Source organism: Lycorma delicatula, chromosome 10 (assembly GCF_047948215.1).
Source record: "Lycorma delicatula isolate Av1 chromosome 10, ASM4794821v1, whole genome shotgun sequence".
Classification (NCBI taxonomy): domain Eukaryota; kingdom Metazoa; phylum Arthropoda; class Insecta; order Hemiptera; family Fulgoridae; genus Lycorma; species Lycorma delicatula.
Genome location: NC_134464.1, coordinates 95,828,475 through 95,847,040, shown reverse-complemented (window position 1 = coordinate 95,847,040; position 18,566 = coordinate 95,828,475). Strand labels below are relative to the sequence as shown.

General features: G+C 28.4%; 1 protein-coding gene across 1 annotated transcript in view; it reads right to left on the bottom strand.

The window, feature by feature from the left end:
* Window positions 1–18,566, bottom strand: part of LOC142331025 (inositol-tetrakisphosphate 1-kinase-like) — a 118,923-nt gene that overhangs the window by 11,105 nt on the left and 89,252 nt on the right. Inside the window, exons 3-6 of the mRNA XM_075376606.1 lie at window positions 16,089–16,187; window positions 14,348–14,492; window positions 8,456–8,548; window positions 5,751–5,794 (exon numbers count right to left, since the gene is read on the bottom strand). Coding sequence (XP_075232721.1) covers window positions 5,751–5,794; window positions 8,456–8,548; window positions 14,348–14,492; window positions 16,089–16,187 — 381 coding nt within the window. The remainder of the gene's footprint in view (window positions 1–5,750; window positions 5,795–8,455; window positions 8,549–14,347; window positions 14,493–16,088; window positions 16,188–18,566) is intronic.

Below are 18,566 nucleotides of genomic sequence, written 5' to 3'. Positions count from 1 at the left end.
CATATACAAAAAAAATGTATCATACTAATGTAAAAAGAAATATTTCACTTTTAGCATAGACAACATCTGACTGCAACAAGTTATTCAAATAAACAATCTTTATTTAATCCAATTCAATCCTCATTTATCAGTAAAGAGCAAATTGACTCTTTTGGTTTATAAAACTATAAAAATATCTTGAGATAAGCTATCCTTGTTTGTGATCAGACTATGCTTTAGTTGAACAAGTCTTTTTTCCCAAGTCCTTAAGCTTCTTGCAACCTGTTTGGAGCTCTTATTTCTATAGCTGCGTTCATAAAATAGAAAAACTACAAAACAGATTTTTTTTCATAACATTTATTTCTACACGTTCTACAAATTTCCAGCCAATAAATCGAGATGATTTTTCAGGGTCCAAAATTTGAAGATTTATCAGGATGTTTTATCCTTGCAACTGCTATACTGAATTTTCAATAATTTTATTTGTTCATTCTATCATTTTTTGTTATTTTAACCTGTTCTCCTCACAAAGTCAAATAAGTCAACAGTGTGAAAACGTAATTTTTTTTATCTACAACAATTAACTGCTTTTATCCTCCACTATTGAGAATTATTCACCTTTTTAATGTTTATCGTAAAGATCTTGATATTTATTGTGTTTCTGTCATTTTAAATATAAATATTTTAAATTTAGGGGAGGATAGAAATGCGGTCACAGTTAATGGTCTTTCAAACTAATAGAGTTTTCTATTTGCATTACTTTACATATAATTGTAAATACTATTATGCTGATGACTTTACATTAGTAATCAAGAAGCTTTGCAGGGCACAGTCTAGTCTTTGTTTGTTTTTTCCGTTACATAACTGCATTTTTGTAATGCAGACAAAGCAAACAAGAAAATCTTTCTCCTTTCATTTATAACAACAATTTAATTATATTGAATTACAACCCTACCCTGAAGTTTTATTTTACCCTAAACATTTTATTTTAAACAAAACCAATCTAGACAGAAACATTTGAATAAATGTTGAATATTCATCCAACATAAAAATCACCAATAATACATATAACTTATTCTTCTAATTGTTTTCAGCCCCTTTAAATAATTTCAAAAGCCTCCTCTATTTTTTGCCTACTATCAGTGTTTTTCAACAACAAAAAACAAAGAATAAAGAAGCAGATTTCTTTATTTAATACTAAAACACTTTTTTTAACTATTAACTCACCTTACTATTGCTTATTTCCTTACTATTTACTTTTTTCATTCTTCATAATTTAGACTTTTATTATATTAAAAATCTTTCTTCAATTTCTCCACTGCTTTTTCCATAAGTTAAAAAATGTAATGATGACAGACTATGTCCTTCCTTACTTTAATCCATCCTGTACAAAATTCTCCACCTATTCTTTACCTTCCACTCTTATCTCAAAGTTAATATAATCCAGTAAAAAAAGTAATATTCTCATACTCTACCCTTACTTATGGAAAATTACAGCCTAATATGGGATCTATATAAGAAAACTTTTAATAACATATTTTGATAAGATCATACAAAAGCAAATAATACTTTATTTCAAGCTCTTTTGTGCTCAGACCAGAAAATTTAATTAAAACTTTTTAAAAGAAAGTTTTTTAAACCAATTCTGTGTTTAATGTTTTAATGAAATAACTCCTATTTTTAAAATGAGAATTCACATTGTTACACCAACGTAGCAGTTTTTTTACCAGCTTTTTAATCGCTGGAAAAATATTAACATTAAAAATTATAAAACTAAATTTAGTACAACTTTAAACAAAAATTCTCAAATAATCTTTCATTTTATCTTACGTTACCCTGAGAATTAAACACGAGGGAACTTTAGTAATAATCTGAAATAATGATCCAGTTTGAATTACAAGCTTAACATCTGCCAAAATAAAACAGGAACTCATTCAAGAGATTTTTCTTCTCTTGAACTTTTTAAGAACTCTATGTCTATCTCTCCCCTAACTCCCTAACTCCCCTAACTCTATTCTTGATCTATACAAAGTCCTCACCCCTATTAAGTCAAGAACTTAGTGGAAGACTGGTAAGCAACCCTAATAGGGAACTGGATAAATGAGCGGATTTTAGTTAGGGGCTGGGGAAGATGTTCAATGGTATCTGCATAAGCTGATGATAAGTCAACAGTGATGTTTGCAAAAATAGCAATGGAATCAATGCAACTGTAAAGTGAATATAAGAGGAATGAACCCCTTATATAATCACGGTGGTGTATAAATCTTAAGGCAGCTAGTATACTATGAAAGGATCCTATAGGCCAATCCCCAAGTACAGCTGAGAATTAATAATTACAAAAAACTGGGAAGAAATTTAAGATTTCTAATCGGCATGGATTTCATTCTAATATTTTTATATAATAAAATAAACAATTACATCTAATGAAACAATTAAATTTAAATAGCTAAGAGAAAGGAAATCTTCTAATGAATGTAACTTACAATTGTACAAGACAAAAATGTAAATTTAAACTTTGGATATTACTCTAATATTGGGATTATTATTCTAATAGATAAAAATACAAAAGGTTAAACAAAATACAAAATATTGAAGTTTTTTTTTTTAAGTGTGTATATACCAAATTGCATGAATAAGGTAAATTCCTTTCTTCTCAGCATTACATGATTAAAAATTTTACATTAAAAATTTAGCAGTCAATAACAGTAGTAACATTACAATAAAAAAACTCAGAAAATTAAAAATATATAGTAGATGTTTTTGGTCACACATATAGGTTTATCTTTTTCTACTAGGTTGAAAATTGGTTAACTTAATGCATTTGTACAAAAAATAATATCTTTATTTTAACAATGTCTCTTAGAAGCTTAAAAAAGGTTGGTAGGCTAGAAAATTTAAAAAAGGAAATGGGTAGGACAAATGTGGATATAGTAGGAATTAGTGAGGTTCGGTGGGAAGAGGAAGGCGACTTTTGGTCAGGTGATTTTAGAGTAATTAACTCAGCGTCAAATAATGGGCAGGCAGGAGTAGGTTTCGTGATGAACAAGAAGATAGGGAGGAGAGTGGAGTATTTCAAAACGCATAGCGATAGAATCATTGTAATAAGGATAAAATCAAAACCTAAACCGACAACGATTGTTAAAGTCTATATGCCTACAAGCGCCCATGATGATGATGAGGTAGAGTGTGTATACGAAGAGATTGATGAAGCAATTAAACACGTAAAAGGAGATGAAAATTTAATAATAGTTGGAGATTGGAATGCAAGCATTGGAGAAGGCAAGGAAGGAAATATAGTGGGTGAATACGGGCTGGGCAAAAGGAATGAAAGAGGGGACCGACTTATAGAGTTTTGCACGAAGTATAATTTAGTAATTGCCAACACCCAATTTAAAAATCATAATAGAAGAATATACACTTGGAAAAAGCCAGGCGATACTGCAAGGTATCAGATAGATTATATCATGGTTAAGCAAAGATTTAGAAATCAACTCGTTGACTGCAAAACTTACCCTGGAGCACACATTGATAGCGACCATAATTTGGTGATAATGAAATGTAGATTGGGGTTTAAAAACCTGAAGAAAAGGTGTCAGATGAATCGGTGGAATTTAGAAAAGCTTGAGGAAGAGGAGGTAAAGAAGATTTTTGAGGAGGACATCGCAAGAGGTCTGAGTAAAAAAGATAAGGTAGAAAATGTAGAAGAAGAATGGGAGAATGTTAAAAAGGAAATTCTTAAATCAGCAGAAGCAAACTTAGGCGGAATAAAGAGAACTGGTAGAAAACCTTGGGTTTCAGACGATATATTGCAGCTGATGGATGAACGTAGAAAATATAAGAATGCTAGTGATGAAGAAAGTAAAAGGAACTATCGGCAATTAAGAAATGCTATAAACAGGAAGTGCAAACTGGCGAAAGAAGAGTGGATTAAAGAAAAGTGTTCAGAAGTGGAAAGAGAAATGAACATTGGTAAAATAGACGGAGCATACAGGAAAGTTAAGGAAAATTTTGGGGTATATAAATTAAAATCTAATAATGTGTTAAACAAAGATGGTACACCAATATATAATACAAAAGGTAAAGTCGATAGATGGGTGGAATATATTGAAGAGTTATATGGAGGAAATGAATTAGAAAATGGTGTTATAGAGGAAGAAGAGGAAGTTGAGGAGGATGAAATGGGAGAAACAATACTGAGATCTGAATTTAAGAGAGCATTAAAAGATTTAAATGGCAGAAAGGCTCCTGGAATAGACGGAATACCTGTAGAATTACTGCGCAGTGCAGGTGAAGAAGCGATTGATAGATTATACAAACTGGTGTGTAATATTTATGAAAATGGGGAATTTCCATCAGACTTCAAAAAAAGTGTTATAGTTATGATACCAAAGAAAGCAGGGGCAGATAAATGTGAAGAATACAGAACAATTAGTTTAACTAGTCATGCATCAAAAATCTTAACTACAATTTTATACAGAAGAATTGAGAGGAGAGTGGAAGAAGTGTTAGGAGAAGACCAATTTGGTTTCAGGAAAAGTATAGGGACAAGGGAAGCAATTTTAGGCCTCAGATTAATAGTAGAAGGAAGATTAAAGAAAAACAAACCAACATACTTGGCGTTTATAGACCTAGAAAAGGCTTTCGATAACGTAGACTGGAATAAAATGTTCAGCATTTTAAAAAAATTAGGGTTCAAATACAGAGATAGAAGAACAATTGCTAACATGTACAGGAACCAAACAGCAACAATAACAATTGAAGAACATAAGAAAGAAGCCCTAATAAGAAAGGGAGTCCGACAAGGATGTTCCCTATCGCCGTTACTTTTTAATCTTTACATGGAACTAGCAGTTAATGATGTTAAAGAACAATTTAGATTCGGAGTAACAGTACAAGGTGAAAAGATAAAGATGCTACGATTTGCTGATGATATAGTAATTCTAGCCGAGAGTAAAAAGGATTTAGAAGAAACAATGAACGGCATAGATGAAGTCCTACGCAAAAACTATCGCATGAAAATAAACAAGAACAAAACAAAAGTAATGAAATGTAGTAGAAATAACAAAGATGGACCACTGAATGTGAAAATAGGAGGAGAAAAGATTATGGAGGTAGAAGAATTTTGTTATTTGGGAAGTAAAATTACTAAAGATGGACGAAGCAGGACCGATATAAAATGCCGAATAGCACAAGCTAAACGAGCCTTCAGTAAGAAATATAATTTGTTTACATCAAAAATGAATTTAAATGTCAGGAAAAGATTTTTGAAAGTGTATGTTTGGAGTGTCGCTTTATATGGAAGTGAAACTTGGACAATCGGAGTATCTGAGAAGAAAAGATTAGAAGCTTTTGAAATGTGGTGCTATAGGAGAATGTTAAAAATCAGATGGGTGGATAAAGTGACAAATGAAGAGGTATTGCGGCAAATAGATGAAGAAAGTAGCATTTGGAAAAATATAGTTAAAAGAAGAGACAGACTTATAGGCCACATACTAAGGCATCCTGGAATAGTCGCTTTAATATTGGAAGGACAGGTAGAAGGGAAAAATTGTGTAGGCAGGCCACGTTTGGAGTATGTAAAACAAATTGTTGGGGATGTAGGATGTAGAGGGTATACTGAAATGAAACGACTAGCACTAGATAGGGAATCTTGGAGAGCTGCATCAAACCAGTCAAATGACTGAAGACAAAAAAAAAAAACAATGTCTCAAACCTACTTATTTATGCACATGTACAAAGATTACATTAAAAAAAATTAACTTTTAACTTACCTTGTGACATTCACTGCTTCCATGTGAAACAGATGGCTTGCAAACTGAAAAAAAGTTATACAATTTGTATATTCTTCTATTATATAAATTACTTTTGAAAAGATTCTTAAATGACAGAAATGGGATATTATTTTTTTATTTTATTACAATTTTAAGTAATCCCAATAGTAATTATTAGTAAAGTCAAAAGGGGTACTAATTTTTCAGAATGTTCAAGCAAAATAATGTGATTTATATTCAAATCACATTAGAAACATACATTGCAGTAACTTGTACAACCGGTGTTTATTATAAGGAATTAAATGGTAAAGCAATATTATCCAGATTCTTTAATTGAGAATAACATGTGCTTCAGATCACATTTATCCACAACATTAAATAATTAATAACAGAAATTATGTAACTATTTAATCTTCTATAAAATCTAAAGGAAAGAAAAATAATACATAACTTTCAATCAAACCCTACTAATGAAATCTCTGCAATATATCAATTAGCTACTTAAATGATTTTTCTTCATTTTTTCAAATACAGATACAATAAAAATAGTAGTATGTTAACTTTACTTCTAAATTTTAACATAACAGAATTTATATTACTATTCTTTTTAATATAATGTAATTTTCTGAGTACACACTATACACCATCTCTGCAAATTAAAGTGAAGTTTCAGACTTCGAAAATATTCAAATAATGCATAGTAAAACCACGATCAGATACAGCATTAAAGTGGACCTCAAACAGTTTTGAATTTCTTTTTTTACCTATAACTTATTAATAAAGATATGATCAAAATTTACCAATCAGAATAAAAAATTTATTTATTTGGAGTGGGCTTCAGAGATGTCCACAACTACACTATGATGGTGATCTGTTGTGCCACTCTCAGATAAAGATTCAGTACATTTTCTGGATTATCAAATCTGTATTGATTACTATTACTTTTTTAAATTGAATATTGTTATGTTTTTAATGAAAAACTACCACAAGAGAGTAATATTCAGGATTACCAGCTAAACCCTTTAAACACTAGATGCAATGTAACAATTACCGCTAAACTAGCACATTTGATCACACTGGATCAATGTAACCAATTTTATTATTTGTTGTAATTTTTTAATGTACTACAATATTTCTATTATATGTAATATCATTCTGTGTTTTAAATAAGGTATCTCCATATTCCATTCATAAATATCACTTTTTCTTTTTTATTTTGCTAAAATAATCATGTTGATACCTTCATGTCTGTCCTATATATATGTATTGTATGTGACTGAGATAAAACGAAAAAAGTGTGTTGAAAACAATAAAATTAAGTTTTATAAATCAGATTGTTCAAAAAGCCTTTACACTTTTAACTAAACTATTTCCCACAGTAAACTTTATACTAGTTAAGGGATAAATTTCATTAAAAAAAAAAAAAAACCAGCTTTAACCTTAACTTGGTTTATTATTATTTTTTATAAATAAAAAGAATTGAACGATTAAAATTTAATCAAACTCCCACTTCAGGCTTGGCAGTCAAAGAGTTAAAGAAACTAGCAACTTGTAATGATAAAAATTTTGCCAACATCTCTTTTGAGTCAGCTGAAGTTATACAAAAGAGCCCAAAAAGATGAAATGTTCCAAAGCACTCGACCTTAAAAAATCACCTTTGATAAATTTCTGAAAAAACAATCTCCATTACTTCAGTTGTTACACGCACTTCATCCAGTTAATAATCCGAAAGGTACGCTTTTAGTGTGGATATGCTAAATGAAATAGACAATGATAAATCATTTTTAAGCAAGATAGTTTGATGAAAATGAACGTTCAAAATAATCTTTTGAGTAATGATCGGTAACAATGATAATTCCTGTAAATGTTAATGACTATGTCATACCTTTGAACAAAAAACTGCACTGCCCTAAATTATTGATAAACACGCTATATTTGATTAAGACTGGACTCTTCTGCACTAAAAGAACATTGCTTGTTAGTTTTGTATATGACATAACCATCACATGAAAGGAAAAGATGGATGGAAGGCATGGCCACCATGATTACAGTCCCTTTTACACTTTAGGTGTCACATCAAACAAGCAGTGTATATGTTTGTGAAAACAGTAGCATTAATCACTGAAGCTGCTGAATTGGTCACATTTTGTATTTTGTTGTACAAGGCAACAATTCAACTATTGTTTGAATTTTTTACAGGAAAACAAATGGATGTCTCATTAAATTTAATAAATAGTATCACAAAAATTGCCCAGTCACTTTCATTTAACATATATTTGAAATGGTCAATACGCACAGTCAAAAAAAATAATTTATTTCAAATTCCCTTAGCGACTGTACAAACATACGATGTCATATAATTTACCAGCAGTTATAATGGTTTGAAAATAAGTAACACTATCTTTAAAAAGAAACATTTTTTTGCAAGTTTACAAAAACTAATTAATTTTTTTTTAACAATTTAAATAAATCGACAGTAAACAGTAGACAGAGAATCATCAAAAAGATTCTGTAATATTTCTAAACTATTCTTTTAGAAATATTTTTTACACACCTTATCATTAATAAATAATTACATTTAGAAAACATTAATTATTTATGAATAAAAAATTGAAACAACCTCTAGCAACTATTTTATAGGTAATAAATTAAAAATAAAATGTAAAATTAAATCGCTGACAATTAAATAATAATCATGTATTTACCAAAGGGAAATGTAACTCCAGCTTTTTTTAATTTTTGTAAATTTGTAAAAGCTTCTTCAGAAATTAGTTCAACAAACGATGGCGTAAATACACCTAAAACAAAAAAAAAACAAATGTAAATACGCTCACAAAAAACAGTTTGACCAATCATTAAAGACAAATATTAAAATAAAATTTATAATTTTAGTGAAAATAAATGTAAAATCAGTTTTGAATCAACAATAATGAAATTTCATCAAAAAGTTTAATTGAAATTATATTAAAAATATAAGTACATAAAACATACCTAAAGACATGTAAACCAAGCATTTTATAAAAATAAATAATATAGAAGTATGCAATAACAAAAAAATTATTTTAAGTATATAACATTAAAATAACTTATTGATTACCTAATTCTACGTTTCTGTGCTCAAAACACACTTTACGACGACGATACAACTGTTAATGCATTAAATTACAAAACAATATCTTCTAGTTACATTTTTTGTTTTGTTTAAATAAACATTATAACTAGAATGGCTATAAGTTATCTGCAATAAGTACACAGTTTTTTTTTTAAATGGTGTAATCATTCACAAGAACAACCTACATGCAAAGGTTATTGGGAAACTTAGGTAGTTACGTAGTTTCCTTATTTTCTTCAGCGAGTTAGAAAGATTATTGCAAAAAGACAAGTACAGTAAAATGCCAGTGATAGATAGTTAGCTGCACAAATGACACCTCTACTGTGTTCACCACAAAGATTGACTACATAATGACCTTATATACTAGTATTAGTATTATATACTAGTATTTCACATGGATCAGAGACATAAGAAAGGGACAGATAATTCAAACCAAAATATTTAATTACCCTTTCTTGCATCAAACAACACATTATAAACACTGCTTCAACTCAGCAGGAAAATATTAATTCAGTAAATACATCCATTACTTGTGCATAAGTATTTTTACTCGTAAAGATATTAACAAAAAGCGATTAAGAAAAAAAAATCAGATAAAATCAGAGTATATTAGATAGAAGATCTAATACAAACAAAAACATTTTCTCCTTACTTTCTCTGAAAGTAATAATATTCACTACACATCCAGCTCCAATGAGAACAGAATAAAGATTTTTCATCGGAAAAAATGAGCAACTGCATTTTAGTGAGCTCAGTAAGCTGAAATGAAGAAATATTTTATATGGCTCAATGAAGAAGCTAACAGTAAACCACTTTACTGCTCACTTTGCCAAATAAATTTAATGTGTTATTAAAAAAATGTTGGTTTTCATTTGTACCTTGGGTCATGTTTCTACAACTGAACAAATATAACATGTTAACAGATGTCTTTTATGAAGCTGCTTATTTCTAGTGTTAATTTGGGTTAATTATAATAAGTCATAACAGTCAAAAAAGCTTTGTATTCTATTGTCAACTTCCAAGGTAGAGTGGTGGCATCTCAACCATTCATCCATTAAGATTCTGAGTTTTAATAACACGTATACCATTTTATCGTGTGGCATAAAATTCATTTTGTATCCTCATTACAGGAAAAAAAAACAGCAACTGTAATTAAATAAATATATTAAAAATTCAAAACAGCTTATCTTTTGCTTTTTAATGATATTCTTATACAAAATAATTGACTTCTGGCCAAAAATGTGATATTGGCCCAAAACAGTTTTACTTGGCACAGCAGATACTATCTTCTGCTGTGCCCAATTATTTTTCCTTTTTAATTTCAAATCTCACCGACTAACAGAAAATGTTATAGTACTCATAGATATGTGGGAACAAGTTTATTAAATATGATTTGGCCACTGACATTTTATCATTACACACCTTAAAATTTTGTAGGATGCTCTCCTCTAAGTAAGACAGCTTGCAGTTTTAGCTAGGAACCTCAAAATAGTGATCAAAGTTATTTAAATTAGGTTGTACATAGAAACAATAAGGGATATTAGAAAATATGGGAGAACAATTTTCAAAACCGTCTGAAAATTCTCTCAAATCGCATGCAAAAATCTTAAGAATAAATCAAGACTTATGCAAAACTCATAGACATTCAATAAATAAATACGATATGATTCAGGGTAGCAAAAATAAACAAATAAAATAAACCATTAATAAAGCAGAGAATTTAATACACAGATGCATATATACTCATACATACACACATATATTTAATAAAACAGAGTAAAAATAGTTTAGTTTACATATAACAGATATTAAAACATAAGATAGCATTAATGTTTGGCAATTAATTATATTAAATATTTGAAATACCAGTACATCTTATCAGGGTAAACAAAACAGTATGCATCAATAAGGAAACACACACGCGTGCACACGCACATTTGAAAATATTAATTACATAATAGAATTTCATAGTATAAAACAGCACTTATTGCCAAATACCAAACTGATAACAGAATACCATATGACTCTTTTTAAAGATATTTCAAAAATAAAATTCTCTATAATAGAATAACCAAGGCCAAACAAAATGAAACAGACGTACAATTTATATTTCTCATTAACTTTGCAATTTACAGTAACGCATTAATAATAAAATTTTAATTAACAAGCCAATCCTATTCTCCAAGAAGAAATTGTAGATTTCCAAATAAAAGTAAAATTTATCATTTATTACTCATGAGAAGGTACACAATAAAATATTAAGAGTAAATTCAACCTAATTAATAGCTAAGCATACAAAACAAAATACTCTACATCTACAAATATTTAAAATTTGTCTTGTCTGTTCAGGCATCATTCCTAAACACCAATCTGTTTTTCAACAAAACTAGGTCGATGACTTGATTTGAACTTGACCTAAATTAAAATTCATACTAAATATTGTACATACTTTATTATTTCTATAATAATTACCTATTTTCCTTTCCTGATATTTCTAATCGGTTGATCATTTATTCTATAACCTACTGAATGCAGATTCAAGATTTCAATATTAATAATTTGAGCTCTTCCAATCCATCCAAAATTCACTCTTTAAAATCCAACTCCTCATTTTGTTCAACAAATTTCTAACTAGTCATATTTACGATTTTCCCTCAAGTGAAAATAATGTATATAATGAATCACTTTCCACATATACAGATACATCATTTTGTTATTGAACAGAGTCTGTCTCAGGTTATTTTTCTGTTAAGTCTGAGGTCCATGTAAAGCATCTGAGCTACAGAAACAGCTTCTAAGAGTAAAGCAGAGCATTACATACCAACTCCCTGCAGTAAATAGAGTGAAATGTTTCTTGTGAAAAATGAACTTGTACTGACATGCATGCTGATATACAACAATATATTTGGCGAGTGAATAAACCAAAGGGTAAGCACAACACTCCTCAATATATCTAGTAAGTTATGAACAAGATTAAGAATCCCAAGTAAATTCGGAATGCCTTGAAAGAAACAATGCTGATTCCAGAGTGATGCAATCTCAACTCGGACCATTTAGAACCACTTATTTATGACACTTACATTCTTAATACTATCTTTATCATACAATCATTATTCTCAGCAATTATCTGTGCTAAATAAATATGACTTATTAACTTTAAAGAATCATATAAAAAAATAGAATCTGGGAAACTTCCAATTAAGATCTATGCGATTTTTTAAACCAACAGGTATAAATATTTTAATAAAATTGTTAAATATTCTAATTAACTTATTTATTTATTTACTTAAAAATTCTATGCTGATAACTAATTACTTTTTTGTGGCCATACGAATCATTATTAAAATAAACTAAAACTCATGGATTTTAGCTGTAAGACAAACTCATTAGTAAACTGGTACGCAAAACCAGTGAGACAGTTTACACTACTTATACATACTTGGTCCTGTTTTAAAAAAACTTAAATTTTGCTTAATATTTTTAAATAGTCTTGCCTCTTTACCATCAGAGGTTTAATATAAATTAAAAAAACAGTTCACTTAAGATTTTAAACTTTTTTCTTAATATAAATACTTAAAAATATATAAACATTAACAAACTATGTGAATAAGAAGTAAATAAACATAAATCACCAACAATCTTAAATAACATGAACTTAAGATAACAACAAAGATACAAGTTTTTAAATATTTAAATACATGAATAAAGATATATTAATCTTTACGTTTGTTAAATGTTTGTTTTCAAACAAAATTCACTTATTCTTATACAAATAATAAAAAAAGAAAATTTTGTAAGAAAATCTTTGCAAATCTGAAAACAAAAAATACATGTAGAAGTAAACACTCAACAAATGAATGAAAAAAATTGCACAAAGTATAAATATTTAATAAAACAAGAACATAAAATCCATTCTGTTGTTCAACAATAAAAAAAAAGATTTTTGTCCGCTAAGTACAACATAGTAAAATCACAAAACTTATTTTTTTTTAAATTAATGGTAATGTAAATACAAAATTAAATTTACATCAATGAACTCTAAACAGTTAGTATGACAGAAGTCTGAAGAAATTTTATATAAAATACAGCTATTTTGTGTTCAGTCAATTTTAAATACTTTTAAATACAATACTTTTAAATACTTTTAAATACAATTTTAAATACTTTTAAGATAATTTTCTTATAACTTTGAAAACTGAAATTTTTCAAACATTTGTCATGAAAATGAATGACCGATGAAGCTAAATACAGATAAAAAAGAATTTTATCTCTTTCTGAACAAATAATGAAATATCAGATCGCTAACCATGGGCTGCACCACAGGTAAATTGTGATTTGCTTAGAACGTAGCGGGTAGCCTGGAATTCAGTGTGAATCTCTCTGTAGTAGGCTAAATATAACTCTCTTAAAATTTTGTACAGATCTTTACTGTGTGACTAAACTGAACATGTGAAATCAGTCGCTGAACATAAGTGCATGAATATAGTCTAGACAGAGACAAAAGTGATGAATAATTTTTGCAAGTTATTCCTCATATTTTTATACGGATTTGAATACTATATCGTGGTTACCGGTGTTCTTTGGTGTTTGGGTTTCAATTAACCACACATCTCAGGAATGGTCGAACTGAGAATGTACAAGACTACACTTCATTTACACTCATACATCATCCTCATTCATCCTCTGAAGTATTATCTGAAAGGTAATTACCGAAGGCTAAACAGGAAAAAGAAACAAAGTTATTCCTAAGTATGTACTCCACAGGTTGATTTAACTACATTTTTTATTTATTTGTTTGACATATTATTTATATTTTACACTGCATTTAGATGAATTATCAGTAATATATACATAGAACTATTACGGAGACCTAATATATAACTTCTTTAAACCTGTCATTCAATTCAGTCAATTTTTAAAGAAAGATTTAGACCTAAATGATATTTTTATCATGTAATAATCATCACCAAAGGTTAATTTAATTCAAAATCATCAGATATAGATTCCATTATTTCAATATTGATCAAACCAAAATGCACTTTCGAATGAAATTTCTGTTACTGAAATAAATTTTAAAAATTCACTCAAAATATCAAATCATTCAGTTGTTTTATTAAGATTTCATAGAAATTGCTCACTCAAAACTTTTAATACGTTTAATTTATTAACTTATGCCCTCGACAACCCTAAAAACAACTACTCTATGAAACATTACTTAAATTTTTCTTTTTCAATCATTCTCATAATGAAATTTTTGAGAATTTTTATTACGTTTCCCATCAACCTAGCATTACCGGCTTAAATAATTGAAGAATCCCAAGCAGTTTTCTGAAAATTTCTATTACCAGAAATCACCTTATAATATTGCATTCATGAATGTACAATTTTTTTCAAATAAAATTCTTGACAAAAGAAAAGCAAACAATGTAAGGGTGTAATAATAACTATTAATTATTGCTACAATTAAAAAAAAAAATTAACAAACCAAATTTATTTAGGTGACTATCCTTGATAGCTCTATAAGAACTATATCTATCTAATAATTTTTTAACATTTGATAATGGATCTAATACAGCAACTTCTTCGTGTCTTTCAATATACTCTTCAACACGTCTAATCATCTTTATTGCCTGAAAAAATAATAAAAAAGATGTAATATAAAATAAAATTATAATGTTGATGATAACACAGCAACAAAACCCTCACAATTCTTATTTTCCGTTCTTACCCATGTTTTGAAACATTATAATTAACATCAAAAAGATTTACTGAAAAAAAATTTTTTCAGCATTTATTCGATGAGAAATTTTACCAAAAAATTAATAACTACAGGGCCGAAATTATTACCTTTAACATCAGCAGCATCATGTTTTTGCTGAAAGCCTTTCATAATTAGCGAATGAAAGCTCCAATCCTCTTACTGTGAATATTTTCTAATTTAAATGCTCAGAATACATTTCAATAAAAATCTAATGTGGATACCACATGACTTCCTTGTATGCCTATTAAATTACATATTCACATGTTTTGCTGCACTTCATTTGAAAGTGAGATACAATCCTCCAATTCTTTAATAAAGTGGACACGATTGCAAAAATATTAGTTTTTATTAACATCAAATATTTATAGAATTATTAATTCAACAATCTTACCTGAAATATTAGGATAGAGTAAAAGTCCCTTTATTACTCTTTAAATAAATATACGTCATACATCTATCTAATACTATACTTTTTAAATTATTACGATGTAACAATAAAATGAAAGCAAAAACAAAACAGGAGAAGGTTACTAAATTTTAGTTTACATTTTTAACATGTTTTACAGGGTTTAAAATGAGTATGGTGTTATAGTGCTTTGTCTTTATTTTTATTCTTAACTTTATTTTTATTTTTAATGCTTTGCTATTGCTCGATTTGAGTGTATATATAAATAAAATGTAATAAATGTAACCACAATTCAATAATTAGCCGCCCGATAAAAGAAATATTCAGCAGCAAAGGACTTTTGTCCAGGTTGTGCGATTAGTAAGGAGATGCATAACTCTCATGCTTTTCTTGCATTCCGTTCCAAGAAAAGAAAACTTTGTATCAGAGAAAACATTCTCTCTTAAACGAGTAGGTAAGTAAATTCAAGTAGAAAAAATTAACTATAGCTTCCTCCTAATCAAAGTATTTTGTGATCTATTTACTTAAGAAGCAATTTAGAAAAAAAATTTAAAAAAGTAAATAACCAGAACGATGGATTTAAACAACTATTTCATGTAAACATAAAATACCTTTTTTCATCCATAAAAATGGTAATGCAACATCTTATATTTAATAAACGTGAAATTGAAGTGATTCTTTTAACTTTAATTCCCCACAATCATAGACTTACTCACAGATACATTATAACACAACCATAATTTTCAAACTAGCACATGCTAACCATAGCATTATTGTTATTTAGCAGATAATCAGTACATCATATAGTTTTATGGTAATTAAAGTCTTTTAACCTTCTGTGACACAGTTGAGCAATATTATCAATTTTAAAAAGGGTCAAGTTTTTAATAATTTTATAAAACTGATTCTCATCTGAGGAAGCAGTCACACAACAGTGAAAGTGCTTACAAGTAAAATAAAATACAACAGTGGTGATTCTTCTAAAAAATAGGTGACATATAAAAAAGAAATAATACTAAATATTAATCCTAACATTAAAATTAATAAATGTTTAATTACCTTTTCATCATTTTGTAAAGTTTTAGCAATAATATCAGTTAATTTATGTAATATTATAGTAAAAGGTCCCTGATCTTCAAGAGGAACATCAAGATTTAACTGTAAACAAAAAAATACCAGTAAAAATAAAACATTAAAAAACAACACTACTGGAAAAAATTCAAACATCTAAATAACTAGTAATTGAGTTATGACTCATTTTTTGAATAATTGAATAATACTATGTTATTATATCTAATTAAATATTTCATAATTTTAACAAAAAAATATTGAGTCATATATCATATTAATTTAATTACACAAAAAAATATTACACAAAAGATTTAATTACACAAAAGACACAAAAAAAATTTTTTAATGTTCCTCTAAGAGTGATATCATTTCTTGAATCGCTTTTTTGCGTGCATTAAAAATCTGTAAATATAATTTCTCTTTCACCCTTAGTTTTAATAAATTATGTTTAAAAAAAAATTAAGGAAAAATATAATTACAATCTGTAAAATTTATTTTTTATGGTTAAAATGAGTTTGCCAATGCTTTTCTTTTATAAATAGTCTCAGGCACATCCCAAATTAATGTCCAACAGTAATTCGCTAACAGTATTTGCAAACGTCTTTAAATGAAGCCCAAGCTGCACTTTCTACATTATTTAACATTGAGTTAAATAATCGTATTTGACCAACTCTCTTATTTGATGACCAACAAATATTCTATCTTTAATTTTTCCTTCACTTACATTCAGAAAAAAATCTGGGACTATCCTTCTTCACTGCTTTTACAAAATTTTTCATTAGTCCTAGCTTGATATGGAGAGAGGGGTAAAAATATTTTTGTGGGTTCAACTAAGGGCTCATGAATAAAGGTTTTCCCATTTGAAGTTAAGTTGTATCATTTCTTCCACGTTTTGGTAACATAATGTTTATCCCTAGCTTGGCTGTCCCATTAGCAAAGAAAACATATGTACTTAGTATAGCCTAACTGCATGAATAACAAAATAGCTATAACTTTCAACTCACTACATATGTTCCAGCTATGTTTTTTATAATTTATTTTTTTCAAGAACATCTTTCATCACATCATGTCTCTTTCAAATTAATACCGTAAGCGATTGGTAACAAAGGATATTTGTTACAGTTGTGTAGTAGAACCACTTTTAAACTATGCTTGGACGAATCTATGAAAAGACACTAGTCCTCATATTTATGAACTTGTTCTAAGTGCAATATAATCTTATCAATATTTGTGCAATAAACCAAATTATTTTCATCAATAAAGTACTGAGAAAGTTCTTTTTGTCGGATTCAAAAGCCCAAAATTTTTGTATTTTTTTAAAGTAAATTCCAACCTTGCAGTCTTGATCCTAACAGTTCAGCTTGATTTTTTGATAAATTTACATCCCTAAACAAGTCATTTAATTCACCTTGTGCTATAAGATGTGGCTTATTGGAAGATAATTCAAAATCAAAATCACATTGTTATCTTCTTCGTACTGCCTGATTCTTCATCGCTGCTTTCGAAACATACATTCACAGGTGGCTCAGGAACTGGAATAATTTCAGTGTGAGATACAGGCCTGATTGCAGATTGCAATGAAGGATATTTTACAGTATGTTTAGATTTTTTAGAAATTCCAAACACACTTGTTAAACAAAAGTAACAATCGGTTACATGATCCTTTGGTTTACACCAAACCATAGGTACACCAAATGGCAATGCTTTCCGTGTACCATTCAGCCATCCTCTTAAATATACATAACAATTACTGCATACTATATGAGGAGGACCCTATGTCTTATCCTGATCACCAACTTTACACTGAAAGTATAAATGATGTGTTTTTTTTAATTAAAGGTGTAATGTTTTTTCTATATGATTCTACTGTAAACACAGCACATATATAACAAATGGCATCCACACTCTTTACACAATTTGGAGGCATTATGACACTGCACTACTAACAAACTTAAGACAGCAATAAGACTGAACAAAATTAATTCATTTCTAAATCCAGTGCTTAATACAAACTACTAAACACTACTGTGAAAACTCTACTGTGTTTTCAGCTACATGTTTTGACCTGCACAGACATGACAAATCTTGTCCATGAAGGCTCACTCTTCAGTATTAGATATGATGTCATAATATGTGACTATGATATAATTTAATTCTTTGTCTAGTATTGTTTATTTATAGCTTACAAATTATGTAAGCTATAATGTCAGATTTTATTGTTTAACAAAGTTAAACAATAAAATTTGTGCTAAAAAAATATAATGTAGTAGCTTAAAATGCTAACTATAAGTTGAAAAATGAAAAATCCAGTAATTAAAATTTAAAAATTTTTCAAAAATGGTGGGTGATAGAAAGATTTTGAGTTCATATTCATTTTCAGCATCAAAAAACAGACTAAAATCATTTATCTCATGTTATGAAACAAAATTATGTTTATTAGAGTTATTATTATTTTTTTAATAAGAT